Raw genomic sequence first — 17,290 nt, 5'->3', positions numbered from 1 at the left:
TCTAATTAGTCTCAATATTGACAATAGAAATTAGATTTTTTCAACGTTGTGAGCAAAAAACCACCTGGCCAATCACAGCTCCGTGCGCTCGGATGACGTACAAAGTGCGCGACCCTGCCTATCAACATGCGGGATGGATGTGTTGACTGTAGCCAACGTGCGAAGTGAGAAATAAGTCATTTACACCACTGTAATAGCCGAAATATCCCGGGGTTGGCATTTTTATCGCGAGCAAGATGGCAAATACAAATCTTCAGTTCAAAACAAAGTAAGTTTTCGTTGCACCGCACGTGCAGGTTGTTGGCTGGCTAACACATGCTAAGCTACATGTGTTTTTACTGTCATTTAAAGTAGCCACGACTTACCCTCCTATTTCCGTTATTTTCCCACAGTTATGATGTTTCTAGCAAGATTGAGCCTTTTTATAAAGGAGGAAAAGTGCAGGTGAGTTTTGTGTCTCAAGTGTCTCTATGTTGCTGACATTAGTGTGCATTACCTGGTGGACCAACCTAAATCATCTCAAAGAGGCACTGTGCTGATCTAGCATTGAACTTCCAGAAAGTTTGGGGACTTGCGAGGGACAGATTTTTTCAAGAGTGGTCAAAGTGATGCAGTAGAGGCTGAGATATCCTGACTTTTTAGTCGCTGGTCCAAGACAAACTCCAAAAACACTGGATCCTAAATTTCCCCTGATGCAACTCAACATTACTTGTATCATTAAACTTTCCTTGCTTGATAAATGTCCATGCCATTCAAACTCCACACCCTCAATCTGTGATCCATGATTTATTTTTATAAAAGCATATCAGGCTGCAACTAATCATTATTTTTATTAGCAATTAATCTTGTGATTATTATCGTTTGGTCTGTGAAATGTTAAGAAATAGTGGAAAATATGCCATTTACCATTTCTTAGAGCCTACAGTGATGCTTTTGATTTGCTTGTTTTGTCCAACCAACAGTCTTGAATCTTAAGATATTAAATTGACAGTTATATACGTTGAAGAAAAACAGCACAATTAATTGTTTATCAAAGTAGTTGCTGATTATTTTTTGTTGATTGACTAATTGATTAATTGTTGCATCTATAAAAGTGTAGTATCCTAAGCTCAAGCCAATGATCTTGATGACATTATAATGACATTACTCTGATTATTTTCTCAAGATCTTAATACACTCCAGAATCAATGGGACAGTGGACTTTCATGTGGTTCTGTTTATATAACATTGTGCGTGTGCACAGGTAGACATGCTCACATGTATTCAGTTTATATGCTCAGTCTGGGCAGTCATAAATTTTGAGATTCACACTGCAGATAGCAGAATTTACATCACATAGACATTGAAAGCATAATTTGAGTTTTAGACAAAGCTCATTGTACAACTCTTTACGATTTAAATAGTTTCCGCGTGACTAGTGAACTGACTTTGATGTGTAAAATCAGCACATTGCCTCTTTAATTTTTGATTAACCTGTTGTTTTTCAGATCAGCAAAGATGAGAAGTACATTTTTTGCACCTGTGCATCCCGTGTCAATGTTTTGGAGATCAGCACAGGAAAGATCGTCCACAGCATTGAACACGTGAGTCCAGAACCATTTCATGCATTTTGTACATGTTTATTTATCTTTAGAGCCTTTTTATCATATCTGCCCATACTGTGATTGCAGGATGATCAAGAGGACATCACATCATTCGCACTCAGCTGTGATGATGAGGTAAGCAAACACCTGAATCGCCTGATTACCTCACACAAACAAACGTCATGGTGTAAACATTTTTAATATCAGCATATAGAGTATTCAGTATGTCTCTGTGTCTCTCTACAGCTGCTGGTAACAGCAAGCAGGGCCCTGCTGCTGAAGCAGTGGGACTGGAAGCAAGCTCAGTGTACGCGCTCCTGGAGGGCCATTCACACTGTGCCAGTAGCCAGCATGACCTTTGACTCCACCTCCACGCTCCTGGCCACAGGTCAGCTAGCACACAACTAATGACAATCAGTTTAGACTTTCATGGCGCTTGTTTCTGTGTGATTCTGCTACATGGACATTACACAGTTTGCAGAGTTTGTCTTCTTGTTGTTTTGCAGGTGGCTGTGACGGCACTATAAAGCTTTGGGATGTGGTGAAGCAGTACTGCACCCACAACCTTAAAGGGTCATCCGGTGTTGTGCAGTAAGTCAAGATATCTATGAACTAGAAATGCTGTGAATAATGTGCATGTACAGAAGCTGGTTTTTGGTTTAACGATTACACTACTACACTACACTCAGCCAAGGGATAAGATTAGTGAGTCACTCCTGGACAGGCCTGGGTATTGTTTGCATATACAATACTTGAGTTAATATAATAATGATAATAATAAACTTTGTTTATGTAGCTCCTCTCATACACAAAATGTTGCTAAAAGTGCTTAACAGATTAAATAAAGAAAATCAGTGACTGTTTAAATTGGTAAAACATTAAGATATATTTTAAAAGAGGAAAGAAGTACAATAGTAAACTATTAAAAATATAAGTAAAACAGTAGTGTGTGTGTGTGTGTATAACAACAATTATCATTACCATAACCACTTACACCGTTACCATCTTAATAATTGTGATCCTGTAAGATTGAGCAGTAGTGTATAAAATCAAGAAATGGCAGTGAACTGGTAAAAATAGTTTCTAGATAAAAGCACTTTTTTATTTAGTTTAAAATTGGATAAAAACAGATAGATTACGTATCTGTCCAGACATTCGATGCCTTTTGTTATGGACACGTTGTTGTCTGTATTAAAAAAAGTATTAAGGTTTGATACCCAGTCCTATTCCTGCAGCCTTATTGAGCTGAAGAAACAACTGAGTGTTTCATGAACAGAGCTGCTCTAATTCAACCAGTGTAACAGGTTTACAGTCAGTTTGAATGTCACAGGTGCTGCCATGTTGCAGGACATTTCCAGAATACACCAGGATTGCACATACAATGGCCTTTATTTCAAATAAGACAGTAGATTAATCATACATATTTATTAGTCACCATCAAACACATTATAGTCTCTATATAGTACATTGAACAACCAGATGGAGGATGCATGAAGGATATGAGAGAATGGCTTTTGGTTGAATTTGGCATGATCAGAGGATTTGTAATAAATCTGTAACATATGTAAAATAATATAATATATATAATCATCCTTGTGTGTGTCTGCAGCCTGGTCGAGTTTCACCCAGATATCAACAGGCTGCAGCTATTCTCCTCGTCTCTGGACTGCGGCATTCGGCTGTGGGACTTGCGCTCCAGCCAGTGTGTGTGTGTGCTGCAGAGCCACTACAGCGCTGTCACGTCTCTCAGTTTCAGCGCAGATGGCGGCACCATGATCAGGTACTGTAAAATCAGCCACTCAGTGGATGGGTACATCAAAGTTGTGTTCTCAAATCTTGAGCATTTGGCATTTTCTGGGTCTCTAATGTTGTGTGTTTTACTTTTTCATGCCTGTAACTGTGTGCTAATCTTTATTTGTAGTTCTGGCAGAGATAAGATCTGCACAGTGTGGGATCTGAAGAGCCAGAAAGCCAAGAGAACTGTACCGGTCTATGAGGTAAATCGTTAATGGATGCTAATGTATTATTAGAACATCATCCTAACAGACCAAATCTTCATTCAGTCATCATGTGCTGCAGCTACATTTGTTCATTTCCGTGTGTTGCCTTTGTCTCCAGGCTGTGGAGGGTGTTGTGCTGCTGCCTCAGAAACAGGACTTCTCTCAGATCGGAGTAAAGAGCAAAGACTTACATTTCATCACAGCTGGCAGCAAAGGTTTGGCTCCTGCACCGTCTCGAGAACTGAATCTGTGTTCGCTCACTTTCTGTCACTCACCTCTTCTCCCTTCCTCACTGCAGGTGTGTTGAGAGTGTGGGAGGCCAGCACGGCGCGCTGTGTCTACACCCAGACCCTCCCCTCCACCCTCAGCCCCATCTCTGAGGACGAGGAAGAAAAGGACGACGACCCCCGCAGCTTAGTGTACCTGCTTCACCTGCCTGCCTCCTCCAGACTGGCCACAGTCACTGCAGAGCACAACATACTGCTCTACCAGCTGCCCAGTCTCACCACACAGCAACAGGTGGGTACTGGGAAGAAACCTGTACCAGTACCAGTGCTAATATTTATTGTTGTCAGACTGCCAATATATGTGCCAGTATATATTAGTAAGTCATTTTTAACGTTGTTTCTCTGTTTGCTCCCCCTCTCCATCCTCCCCTTGCAGTTTGTGGGTTACAGCGACGAAGTGCTGGACGTGAAGTTTCTGGGTAAAGGTGACAGCCACATCGTGGTGGCCACCAACAGCTGCCAGATCAAGGTGTTTGAGCTGCTCACCAACAGCTGCCAGATCCTCTACGGACACACAGGTCAGTCGCCAGCAGAGGGCAGCAGGTGTATGTTTATACCTATGTGTGAAACATACTAGTGTGTTTATTAATTTTGCAGAAGAACTGAAAGTTATCTATGGTAGTCTGTGTTGCTAGAGTGAGGATGTATTGTCCTAAAGAAATGCACTTGTGCAACTTTTCTAAACACATGTCAACCTCACCTAACTAGTAATATTGGTAAAACAGGCATATTTAGGTCTATTTTTGCAATGTTGACTGTTGTTTCTAAAAGTTGCAGTAGTTTCTCAATGACTGGAAATAAATGAGTGACTGGAAATGAAAATCTGTGAGGGGAAAAAAAAAAGCTGAAAAATGTTAGTTAGTGTGCTGTCTATTTTTTATCATAAAGTGAATAATAATAATAATAATAATAACCTTTTTATTTGTAGACTAAACTTGCACAGTGCTTCACAATCCAAAAGGCAATTGAATAAATGGAAAATTAATTTCTAAATATTTTTGATTATATAGTGTAGTGTAATTTTAAGGTAATGGAATAATATAAAGCTTTCATACCACTCGACTAATAAATTAAAAACACTTATTAAAGGTTGAAGACAGGCTCCATAAATGATGGCAGAATTAGTGAAAATGAAAGTTGTCATTAGTGCAACTAAAATCCAAAGAATTCAGATGCTAGACAGTCAGGGTTTATGATTAACCTCTTAAACTCCACAAGGACGCCAGCGCCTCAGCCAACATTACTGTCTTTCAGAGGCTGTAGTGGGTTTAAAGTTTTAAAGCCAGAGTGAAGATCACGTGAAACTAGAAGACCTAAGGCATCCATTGGTACCAACCATGTCATCCTAACTTGTTGGTAAGGGGAATAAATAACGCTCCAAAGTCAGGCTAAATTTTGGTGAGCGAAAAACTGGCATGGCCATTTTCAAAGGGGTCCCTTGACCTCTCACCTCAAGATATCTGAATAAAAATGGGTTCTATGGGTTCCCACGAGTCTTCCCTTTACAGACATGCCCACTTTATGCTAATCCCAAGCAGTTTTAGGCAAAAATCATGCAGTTTTTTGCATGCAGTATAAATGTTATGTTATTTTCACCTATTCTAAAAATGGTGTATTTGAATATTTCTGCATACTGGGGTCCCTAAACAGTTTTGGAATTGCATAAATTTAGTATGACTGGAAAGCTGAGACTCTTGTGGATTCAATGAGCCCAAATGTATTCATGTGTGATGATGTTAATTCCCATAGTAGCCATTTCATTGTAGTGAGACCATTTTTTGACACTTGACCTCACTGTATAAAATGACCTATTGTGACCTCAAGGACAGTCACAACCTCATGAAACTTTGCAACCACAAACTAGAGACCTAGAGCAATCAGAGGATGTATGGCTCTTCTAGGTATATTGACAATAAGGGGGTTTCTGAGGAATTACCAGAACAGAAGTACTCGCCATCCAAAAAATGCTGAAAAATGCAATTCTTACAGAAATCTCCAAATGTCAAAGGTTTTTGATACTAAATCACAGCATGAATTTTTCTGTGGTGTTCCTCAAAGTCTTGGTGTCATAATATGGTATTTTGGAGGGATTTTTATCAATTCTCGATTGGCCAAAAATGGTTCAATTTTGCACCAAATCTGTGTAACAAATGGTGTCAACCCAAAAATTGCTTCAACAACTTATGAGACATAATTGATCATGGGAATGGCTGTCATATACTTCCATCATAATGTTCTAAGCCGTTACATACTCTAAACTTTCAAAATTTAAATATGCGTCTAACCAAAACACAATGCTCATTACAGATTTATGACTAGTAAAACTTGACACACAGTGCTGAGCTGCACCTCAAATTAATCTTCAGGTTCCCAGCTTTCAGATGATGTATACCACTTCTATGTGACATATACTGTTGACCTGTTATCTCCCCTTAAACATCCCCTGCCCTTCCCAAAAAAGAACAAAAAATGTGTCGATGGTAGAGAGGGGGGAGTGGAAGAGGTTAGAAATAAAAAAAATGTTAGTGAGCAGGTCTGATAACTGCTTATCTTTCCTGGCACACTCTACTATGTTTATCTTTTTATCTTCCACAGATACTGTCCTCTCACTGGACGTGTTCAAAAAGGGCTTTCTATTTGCAAGCTGTGCGAAGGTGAGCACACTGCAGACAAGGAAACAATAAATATGTACATTGAACTATGTTTAGACAGGTGGCTCATGCAGATGTTCCGGTTTCAATGCAAAACCATAAATATCAACACATGGACACGATCAAGAGAAGCCATTCTATAAATATTAGAGATTATTAAGCCACATTTATGCCAACAATAACATTAGTATGTTCTATGTTTGTCTTCAGGACAGGTCAGTGCGTGTGTGGCAGATGGACAGTGACAGTGGGCAGGTTCACTGCGTGGCCCACGGCTCCAGCCACACTAATGTTGTGGGCTCCATCACCTGCTCCAGGTAACACTTCACTTTCCTGCAGTCACACGTGTGTTTTATTATCCTGTGTAGAGACACATATTATAGATTCACTTGGTAAAACTTGAAAAAAGAGAAATTGTTCCTAATACAAAGGAAATCAGTGTGTTTCCGTACATCTATGTGACAATAATGATGCTCCATCTTTTTATGTCCAGGATGAAGGCATCTTTCATCGTGTCTGGTAGTCAGGACTGTACTGTGAAGGTGTGGGATCTCCCTGCAGACTTGTCTATGGCAGGAGCAGATATACATCAGCTGACCGCCCGCGCCACAGAGAAGGCACACGATAAGGTACACGAGGAACAAAAAACTGCACCCATGTGCAGTCGATAGCATGCGCAAAAGAAGCCATATATATACAGTACACACAAAAATGTGTTAAATAGTTTTGTGTTAAATGGAAATCACTTGTTTTGTAGAGTAAAGAATGATTCACAGCGATGTTTAAATGTTCCAAAGATAAATTCTGCATTAATCCTTTATAAGAAAGCATGTCAGAGATAAGCTTTCAATAAGTGATCAATCAGCTGCAAACCAAACCCAAACCATAGCATAAGATGGCAAACTAAGAGCTCAGCCAAATGTTCAGGGTGTGTCTGCAGATCTTTCATTGGATTTCACCTGAGAAATGCTTCCTCCTCTAGTTGAAAAGCTTTTGTCTGTATGTTATAAAAGCTCTGCTTTGGTTGAACGTAAACACCGAAACAAAGAAAGCAAACATCTGTACTTTAACCTTTTTATTGTTCAATCTCAAAAAGGAACTTTCACAAGCATTTAATATCCTCCATTCATGTACTTCTTTTCAAATCTGAGAATAGAGAAAAATTTCCATCTCACCAAATGCAGACCGAGCAATGCCAGATTTTAGTATGAACAGGAAAAACTTTACAAAAAATGTTCTAACCTTCAGCTATATATATATATATATATATATTTTATGTCCATTATTACACATGGCAGATGTTTTCACCACTCCTCTTCATGGTTATGTTATCAAATGACTATAACATTTTGGTTTGATTGAGGGTCTCAGTGTAGTCTCCCATACAGCTGGCCCTGGTTAATATTTGTGCCTTGCGGTCAAATTGTTTTGTTTTGTATTCATGCTGTCATTTGAGAACAGAAGCAGCAATGGAGCAAATATCCTGTCCAAATGATTCCAATAACAGGCTTCGCTTTTCAGACTTCCTGGTTTCTTTCATCAGCACTATCACCCTCTTTGACAGCTTTTTCTGTCATTTGAAGAAGGGGCATTGACACATCATGCCATTGTTCTCCCTCAAAAGGTGTCGCTGCTCTCACAACTTCTTTCTGCCTATTGGCATATAGCCCCGATAATCTTTGTCAGTGCATTTGGACTAATGGTGCAGTCATTCACCAGTGTTTTTACTTGCAGCAGAAATATGTCTGAATTCTCACAAATAGTCTTCTCTTCAGCTAGAAATTGAGTTATTAGACTTCAAGAAGCCACTATACTTTATTTTAGTGTGAGTTTAAATTTGAATAGTTTTCACTGGATCTGCAGATCCTCTGTTACATGTACAATATGCTTAGTTTCCTTTTCCTCCTGCAGCACTGCTGTCACAGCCTTACCTTCCCTGTCTCAAACCTGTTATACAAATGCACACATGTTAAAGATCTGTTAGAAGTCTGGTTACATATCTGCAAATCAGATATGAAACCAGGCCAAGAAAGCCAGTTCCTCCAGTGGAAAATATGTCTGTCTAACCTTTCACCTTTACAGATTCCTGTTATTGCAAAGTATAGAAAGAAGTAGATGAGACCGGTCATTAGATTGTTGATATATAATACCGAAAAGCCAACTCAGATGCATATATTAATAAAAAACTCAGTATAGCGTTTATATATATGCTTTTGTGAGTATTCTCTCTCTTTTGCACACACACACAGGTGAATCAGTTTCCAGTTTCCAAAAAACTTTTCAGTCAGGTGAAACTGGAGGCAATGTAGTGAAAGGGAATTTTAAAAAATCTGTTTCTCTTGAAATTGCAATTTCTGATCCACCCTTCAATTTCTCAATTTCAGTTTCCCAGCACTGTCCTTCACAATTATATATTTCTTTAGATCTGATCAACTGTTAATCCGTCAATCTGATCAAAAGTTAATCCTCATTTCCTCATCCCCTCCCTGGCTGCTTGTCTAGGATGTCAATAGCGTTGCAGTCTCGCCCAATGACAAGCTGCTGGCATCAGGCTCCCAGGACCGCACGGCCAAGCTGTGGTCCTTGGCGGGGGAGGGGACCGTGGGCCTGCTGGGGGTGTTTCGGGGCCACCGTCGCGGCGTCTGGGCCGTCTGCTTCTCTCCTGTGGACCAGGTGCTGGCCACCTCCTCTGCAGACGGCACCACCAAACTGTGGAGCCTGCAAGACTTCAGCTGCCTGAAGGTGGGCTGTGATATTAAGAGTGCATGTATCATTTATCACTGGAAAGGATAACTGAGTGCATACAAGTTCCATTTCTTATAAGTGTCCTCCTTTTGCAAAGCTTTACGTCATATTAACACACTACTAATATCTCTCAATTCAACAGGAAATGTTCTGTGGTGTTGCACCAGAGTAATTATGATTATATATATATTAAGATAACAATAGACACGTTGTTAGTTAAGGTTAATTAGCTCTCTTCCCATAGCTGACTGTAATTTTGAACAGAGATTGTTTTTGTCTGTGAAGTAGAAATGATGTGATTGTTTTTTTATTTCTTTTCTTCTGTTTAGACATTTGAAGGGCACGATGCATCAGTTTTGAAGGTCATCTTTGTGAGTCGAGGCACTCAGCTGCTCACTAGGTAACCCCGCCTACCTCTCATGCAGAATATTTCATAGAAGTACATGCACAAAATAATGCACACGCTATTGCAGATACATTTGAAAATACATCTTTTTTTTCTCTCTCTCTTCATTCTGGTTTGCATTGACGGGCTTAATTTGAAAACTCTTCCCAGAGTTAATAAAACAGCTGATTTAAAAAGCAATGTCACATTGTGCTGTTGATCAGGAAAGCTAAGCTCTCATACACTTATGCATGCTTATCATGCTATCTCGAACGTCTAATTGTCATGCTAGATGTCTGAGACTAACCACCATTTGTCACGCTTGCTTTCCAATAAGACTGAGGAATGTGAAACCAAAGCTATGCTTTGAAAATTAGGCTGCCGACCCAAGTGACCTATTAATCCTATTTAAAAGGAATTAAAGCATTTTTCTGTTGTTTTGGTGTTTTACTGAAGCAAACCTTCCGTCCCAAGTCCATAGTACATTCTAATAGTATACGATATGTACTATATACTTTATAGCGGACTGTTTTTAGTAGTATACAAGAAATCAGTTTACTTTTATAGTGTGCTGAGCCAAAGCAATCTAACTATGACTTTAGAATGATGTTGTCAACAATTTTTTTTAAGAAAGACACAGTTTTTGTTCTTGGGGCTGTGTCACCATCATCTATAATTACTTTGACATTTTTCCAGGTGTGAGAAGTTCCTCCATTTCCTTTGCGCATTGTATTGTGCGAGAGTGGGGTTTTTTTTTTTGTTATTTACTTTTTATTAGGTTTTCTTTTAAAGAACACATTACACATATAAACAAAAGTGGTACATATGTGCCAACCAGACACAAAGCACACACTTTAGAGGGAAAGATAAATAAATAAATAAATAAAATAGACCCGTCTCTTAAATAAACAACAAACTATACCTAGATACCGGTATATCTACGCATACATACGTACAGTACATACTGTATACACATATATTCACATACACACCTGCCCTTAAAGTAAGTGTATTACTGTTATAGAAAATCAGGCCTCATAGTTGATGGGAAAGTAGTGTTTCAGTCTGTATACTGACTGTTTTGAGTACACTATACATTGTTTGTAGTGTGGATTTTGGACGCAGCTTGTAGTGTCTTTAAATAAAAGTCTCCCTGTTGACACACATTTGTAATCCAACACTCCCAACCGTGCTCCGTCCTCAGTGGCTCAGACGGTTTGGTAAAACTGTGGACCATAAAGACCAACGAGTGTGTGAAGACGCTGGATGCCCACCAGGATAAAGTGTGGGGTCTCCATGCCAGCCGCAAAGATGACAAGATGGTGACCGGGTCAGCAGACTCTAACATCACAGTGTGGCTGGTAAGTGATGTGACTGACAGTCACCTGTTGAATGGAGGAGTTATTGCTGTCCAGAAAATCATTTTTCCAACACTGTTTTTGGCTTGATGCAAAATGCTCATAAATGTTGTTTGGATGTTTTTTAATCACTAAGTAAAAGTTAATAAGATTGAAACACACAAGGCAGGTTGATGAAAGGAAGATCAAGGCAAAAAAATGTATTTAACAGCTCAAAAATCAGTACATTTCAAAAACAGTGTACAGTAATCACTTGACAGTACTCCCAGTACTGGGATCAGTATTTGCATTTGCCCTCCAGTAATGTCAGCTGGAAGGTTTAGGCTCTTTGTGACAGCAAGTTTCCAGTCTGCTGAAGTACCCTTGAGCAAGATATTCAGTCCACATCTTATCTAGCTGGTTATTTTAGCTGAGCTTTCACTCTGACCTCTCTTTGATGGGAGGAAAAAGAAGAATTTCCCCTGCAGGGATCAACACATTATCATAGCAAAAAAAAAAAAAAAAAGTTTTCTGTCCACCACTAGGATGTGACTGAAGTGGAGCTAGCAGAGGAGCAGGCCAAGCAGGAGGATCAGATACTCAAGTAAGTTACGCACAACATTATCTTAAAATTGATCAAATGTCACAGGACCTCCGTCTGGAGTGGCGGATAAACACAGTCTCTCCTCCTCTTTTTGTCGGAAGTCAGAGATGCTGCAAGAATCAGTCAGCCGCAGATCAGACCTGCTGCCTGTCTGTTGCCTGATAAATGTTCAGAGACTGTGTTAAGCTAAGGTGGAGCTCACTAGGTCACACAGATCAGGCCTAGCAAAGGCCATGTTTGTGCTCTGATATTCTGATAAACATGAGGGAATTTCAGGTTTCAGATCATTGATTATGTGCATTTAATGTATGTAGATGTATCTATCTATCAAATCAATAAATGTGTTTGTAAGCATATTCTAGTCATCGTAGAGTTGTGTATTTTCAGTGTGTATTTTTAGTAAACATGAAGGATCATTGTTCAGGTGTTGTAACAAATGTGTACGTGTCTGCCTGTGTATGAACGTGTGTGTGTTTCTTGTGTCTGAAGGCAGCAGGAGTTGTCCAACCTGCTCCATGAAAAGAAATATCTGAAGGCTCTGGGCCTTGCCATCTCTCTGGACCAGCCTCACACTGTGCTCACTGTTATCAAAGGTACTTCATGCTAAAACCTAAGACCTGTCACCAACTGTTTTTCATCACTTTCACCATTTTGATGCCACACAAGTTCCTAATTTATTGTGTAGTGTTTGTTGTTCTGAAGACATTGGATTCCTCGGTACCCAATCCATCTCTGTCCTTCATCTTTTCATCTGCCGTTATCTTGATAAACGTCCTTCTTGTCAATCTGTCATCTGTCGTCGTGGGCGGCTGCCCGGTTTAAGAGTTGAGTCACACAAGCATTGATGCGTGCACCGTGATTGTCTGTGGACTCAAAAATTCAGTTTGTCATCCCCTTTTGTCCTTTCCATTGACACAGAAGAAAAGGCATGTTATTTTACGAAACAAAGTCAAGTGACTGATTTTGTTCATCGGAAGCTGAACAGGACATCACGTCCCATCGCACTATGGCGGCTCAAATGCAGGTGGCAGAAGACTGTTTATAATGTGAATACTATACTCCCAACATTCCTCAGTTACAAATTAAATGGCAATTAAACGGTATTTATCTTCTGATTGTTGCTGTTTGCGTCTCTGCTGACGCTTCAGCAATTACATATTTATTAGATGGGACGTCATTCATGTGCTACACCGCAGGGGGATGAATCAGCATCCATGTCATTCAGAGCGTGTCAAACATTACAGGTTTAACCACAATGCTTTATTCATTCTCGGTTCTATACGGATAATGCAAAGTGGTATCGATCACACCTAGTCGTGCTCATATGGAGAGCAATATGGACGCGATTATAAACAGGTTCCTCAGGTTCCTACATAGTTCCTTCACAAATAACCGAACCTCACAACCATCCGCAGTACCATGATAGTGCAGTTATGTAATCATATGAATATACTGTTACAGACTAAATCAGATTAAGTACCTGCACGCTGCTGTCTCATTAACATTTCTTCCATTATTCTACATGGGCAACATATGATGATCTATGACGACACGTCTCACGTCACTGTGAATTCAGTAATTGGTAATCTACGTGTGATGATAATATGTTATCATTATTACAGTTCTAATATGAACAAATGTACATCGTCCAACCCTCTTTACTGTCTACTCCTTTGTTCTTGATAAGTTGCTCTCTGTTGTTTTTAGCAATCCGTGAGGTGGAGGATGGCCACAAGCTGCTGGAGAAAACGGTGCTTAAACTTCGCGTGGATCAGAAAGGTAAGAGTCAAAAAGATATCCTTAAACCTTTTTTTAATGATGAAGTACAGAAATAACTAGGAGAACAGTTTAAATGAATAATCTTCTAAAATTGATGACAAGTTTACATTCAGATTAATCTCTGAAACGTATGTCTTAAGAAAGGCCTGCTGGATGTTAAATACACATGTATATCATATTTTAACACATGAATGGTTTTGGCTTTATGTGTATGAAATTTATGGTCAATGGTTAATAAAAAAAATTGTGAGAATTTCACAAGACTGCAGGAAATGACTTGCTTACAAACGCAAAACTGGCATCCGGCCCAGATGAACCTTCAACAAGGTGTGGAGAGAATGTCTGTCAGCGGAGAAAATAATAAAGACCGACTCTTTTCTTACCTTCCCTCCCTTTTCCACCTGCACCACCCTGTCACGGCTTCGACCTCACTCAGAGTCGCTCCTGCGGTTCTGTGCGGTGTGGAACACGAACGCCAGGAACTGTCTGAATGCCCAGGCTGTCCTCCGGGTGCTCCTCACACACCTGCCGCCCGAGGAGCTGCTGCAGTACCAGGGTGCACGCACACACCTGGAAGGACTCATCCCATACACAGGTCAGCAGAGGCCATGTGTGTGTGTGTGTGTGTGTTTAAGTGACACAAATGTCATGTGTCAAATCAAAGTTATAGGCCCAAATTACTGTAAAACACTGAATACTGCAACACCAGGAATAAAAGATTGAATATTACAAAAGAATGATAAATTGGGATTGCCATTGGGATCAAGAACATAACAAAACAACCATCAGCATTGATGGCAAAAGCTAAAACTTGAACAGGTGCCAAATAAGCTTTTTTAGACATCTTTTTAACCTCCTTTGATTAATAAGCGTGTCACATGATTTGAGGGCACATGGTGATACACAAGGTTCAGTAAGAAATGAAAAATACAACAGTTCATACGCATATAACATTATTACAATTAAGAGCCAATATAAAGAGGACAAGATAGATATTATGGAGTCAAATTGTGTCGTTTGTGTCAAGATTCTGGCAACAGGGTTTTGACTGGAGCATGTGGTGAACTTGACAAACGGGATTTTTAAGTCTGAACACAAGAAAGAGGAAGTATCTGTTCATGAAATGCGGCATACAAAGACTATACTGTAATTTATATGGGCAAAGTGGATGTAAGAATGGCAGTATTGTAAAGAAGTATGTATGAACCCATCTGAACTGTTTTCTCTCTTCTCTCCCACAGAGAGACACATGCAGAGGATTGGCCATCTGCTGCAGAAGTCCATGTTCCTTAACTACATGTGGCAGAAGATGAGAGTGGCTGGAGCACCATCAGGGTGAGAGAGGTTTAGGGGTGTCACAGTCCAAAACTGAGCAGAGCAGAGAGTGCATTCAGAGTTTTGTCTCGCAATCTGTCCCAGTGTTTATTTTTGGCAAACACGACAAAGAATGAAGTCGATCTTATCAGGGCCTCGCACACAGTAGTAGTTCTGTTTGTTGTTGTCTGATGGGAATCCAGGAAGTGGAAAAGGTCAAATGTTTGCTTCTGAGCAGTATTCTCAGCTTTAAACCAGACATGCTGCCACATTTTTTTATGTCTACGTGCCAACGATAGCGGTGGCCGGAAGCATTATGTTTGCGGGTTCTCTATCTATCAATCTGTCCCATTCTCATGAGTGCGATGTCTCAGTAACACCTTGATAGGATTTCTTCAAATTTGACACAAACGGCCACTTGGAATCAAGGATGAACTGATTAGAATTTGGTGGTCAAATGTCAAGGTCGCTGTGACCTCACAAAACATGTTTTTGGCCGTAACTCAAGAATTCATGTGCTCATTATGACAAAATTTCATACAAATGTCTAATAGGATAAAATGATGAAGTGATGACATTTTAAATCCAAAAGGTCAAAGGTCACCTTCACTATGACATGGTTGAAGATGTGTGTGAAGCATCCACATTTTAGAATTTGTCGCTTCCTTGCAGCAACATCCATATCTGAAGCATCGTCGACTGTCATGACTACAACTTTGTGTTATTAAAAAGACAAATACATCTGATTGACAAGAGATGTGACACTGTTTACATAAAAGTTGTGATCAGAATCAGCTTTATTGGCCGAGCATGTCAACACATACAAGAAAAATACACTTAATACCTTTTTATTAAATTCCTTCAAAGTCTTTACTACAACTATTATATGAGTCTGGACACAGATGGATGTAAACTGCAACTTGTCTGGTTGGTGGAGGCAACTGCAAGGTGGTGCTTCTAGTTTTCTTTTATGTCTGAAGCTTTGTCTTTTTATAAAACTTAAGATCAGGTTTATGAATCTAATCAATATATCTTCTCTAGCATGGGCCAAGATGAAGAAATGGATACCACTCCGCTTGAGAAGACCCAGCCTCTATTTATGATTGACAAGGGGAAAGAAAAGGGCAGCAGTGAGGAGAAACAAGACGGAGACGACAGCGATAGCGGACAAGACGAAGATCCAAACTGCCCTGTCGAGGAGATGGAAGACGACGACGATGAGGTCAGCGCCACCAAGAAAGCCTCTGCCAACGTCAGGCGAGCGCAAAACGGAGAAGGCGCCAAAACAAATGGCAACCACCACTCTGAAAGTGAGGAGAGTTCAGAAGAGGAAGATCAAGAAGAGAGGGATCAAACGACAGTAAAAGCGGTGAAATGTCTTCCAGCGTCCTCCACGCCACAGTGCCAGACTTTCACCAGCTGACAGGGGTCACTAAGTTGAACACAGATGACTCACTCCTGGAGTAAAAAAAATCCCCAGGACATCTTCTTATCTCGGACCATTAGCTGGAGCGACACACTGAATGTGTGTCAGTGCGGGGAGAGAGACGGAGAAACAGGTGTGGAATGATAATTATACAGGTAATGGGCCTCTCCGTGTATTCGCCTCTCAGCAGCTTTCAGTCTCAAACGGTGCACCAGTTCTTCAACTCAGACTTTGAGCAGAATCTGAAGAACACTGTAAACTTAACCACCCTGATTTCTTCAGATAAAATGGACAGTAGGGAGGAAAAGAGGAGGAAGGATAGATAGAAGGAAGAAAGATCAACATTCAGGCTGTCAGTCAGGACCATCCTCCCCTACAGCAAATACCAGCACCCATTGTCTACTTCTGCAATGTTGTGTAGTCCTGATGTACCAGCTCTACCACAACAACAACAACCACACAAAAGGTCTCTTACATAAGCAAGGATGTTTTTTTATGTCATGACTACAAATGTTTATAAAATAAAAATTTGTTTCCTGTGATTTAAAATGAATAAAAATGTGTTGTTTTTTTTTTAAATTATTTTTAATATAAAGTGATACAGCATTTTTAAATTGTCTAAGCAGCAGCAGTGTTTGATATATAATCCATGAGTCACTCAAGACTTAATTGTTTCATGGAAACATGGTAAAAAATCCCTGTTGCCCTTTGGTTTCCTCATACTTCAGTAAAGCTCAGGCTGGAGCATGAAGTTTAAGCAAACCACAAAAGAGAGTCAGTTTTTGGAGCAAGCAGTTGCACAAAATGATGAGAATAGATTGCAGACTTTGTAAAACACGCAAAACTTTTTACTGATTTTATCCCCCATGAGTTTCTGGTAGTGACAGTAGAAATATACAGACAAGAAACATGGGCAGAGAGAGAGCAAGTCCCGAGTCAGAATTAAACCAGTGGCCATTAAACTAATAACTATATGTTTAACACTGTGTGAAAATAATAGTTAAGACACATTGACCAATTGATTTTCCTGATTTTGACCTTTCATCTGCTGCTAAATATGCAATTTGAAGTTGAATGGTGATCGAGATGTATTAGAATGAGGGGATATCATTGAACTTGAGCTCTTAAACATGACAAAGTCTCTTGAAGTGTGTTGAGTAATGTTTAGGTGTGAAATGT

At 39.9% G+C, this 17,290-nt stretch overlaps 1 protein-coding gene across 1 annotated transcript; it reads left to right on the top strand.

Annotated features, from left to right (window-relative positions):
• Nucleotides 1-118: 118 nt before the first annotated feature.
• On the top strand, nt 119-16,660 carry tbl3 (transducin beta like 3). The gene is made up of 23 exons (XM_044330875.1): nt 119-268; nt 393-444; nt 1,488-1,583; nt 1,671-1,718; nt 1,830-1,971; nt 2,090-2,174; nt 3,193-3,363; nt 3,505-3,580; nt 3,702-3,798; nt 3,882-4,102; nt 4,247-4,388; nt 6,466-6,524; nt 6,732-6,838; nt 7,015-7,150; nt 9,024-9,263; nt 9,596-9,666; nt 10,856-11,012; nt 11,534-11,592; nt 12,082-12,185; nt 13,300-13,371; nt 13,808-13,966; nt 14,613-14,706; nt 15,727-16,660. The coding sequence occupies exons 1-23, from the start codon at nt 237-239 to the stop codon at nt 16,106-16,108; spliced, it is 2,802 nt and encodes a 933-aa protein (XP_044186810.1). The 5' UTR covers nt 119-236; the 3' UTR covers nt 16,109-16,660.
• Nucleotides 16,661-17,290: the final 630 nt, after the last annotated feature.

Source organism: Thunnus albacares, chromosome 17 (genome assembly GCF_914725855.1).
Source record: "Thunnus albacares chromosome 17, fThuAlb1.1, whole genome shotgun sequence".
NCBI classification, from domain to species: domain Eukaryota; kingdom Metazoa; phylum Chordata; class Actinopteri; order Scombriformes; family Scombridae; genus Thunnus; species Thunnus albacares.
This window is presented reverse-complemented; position numbering and strand designations above follow the sequence as displayed.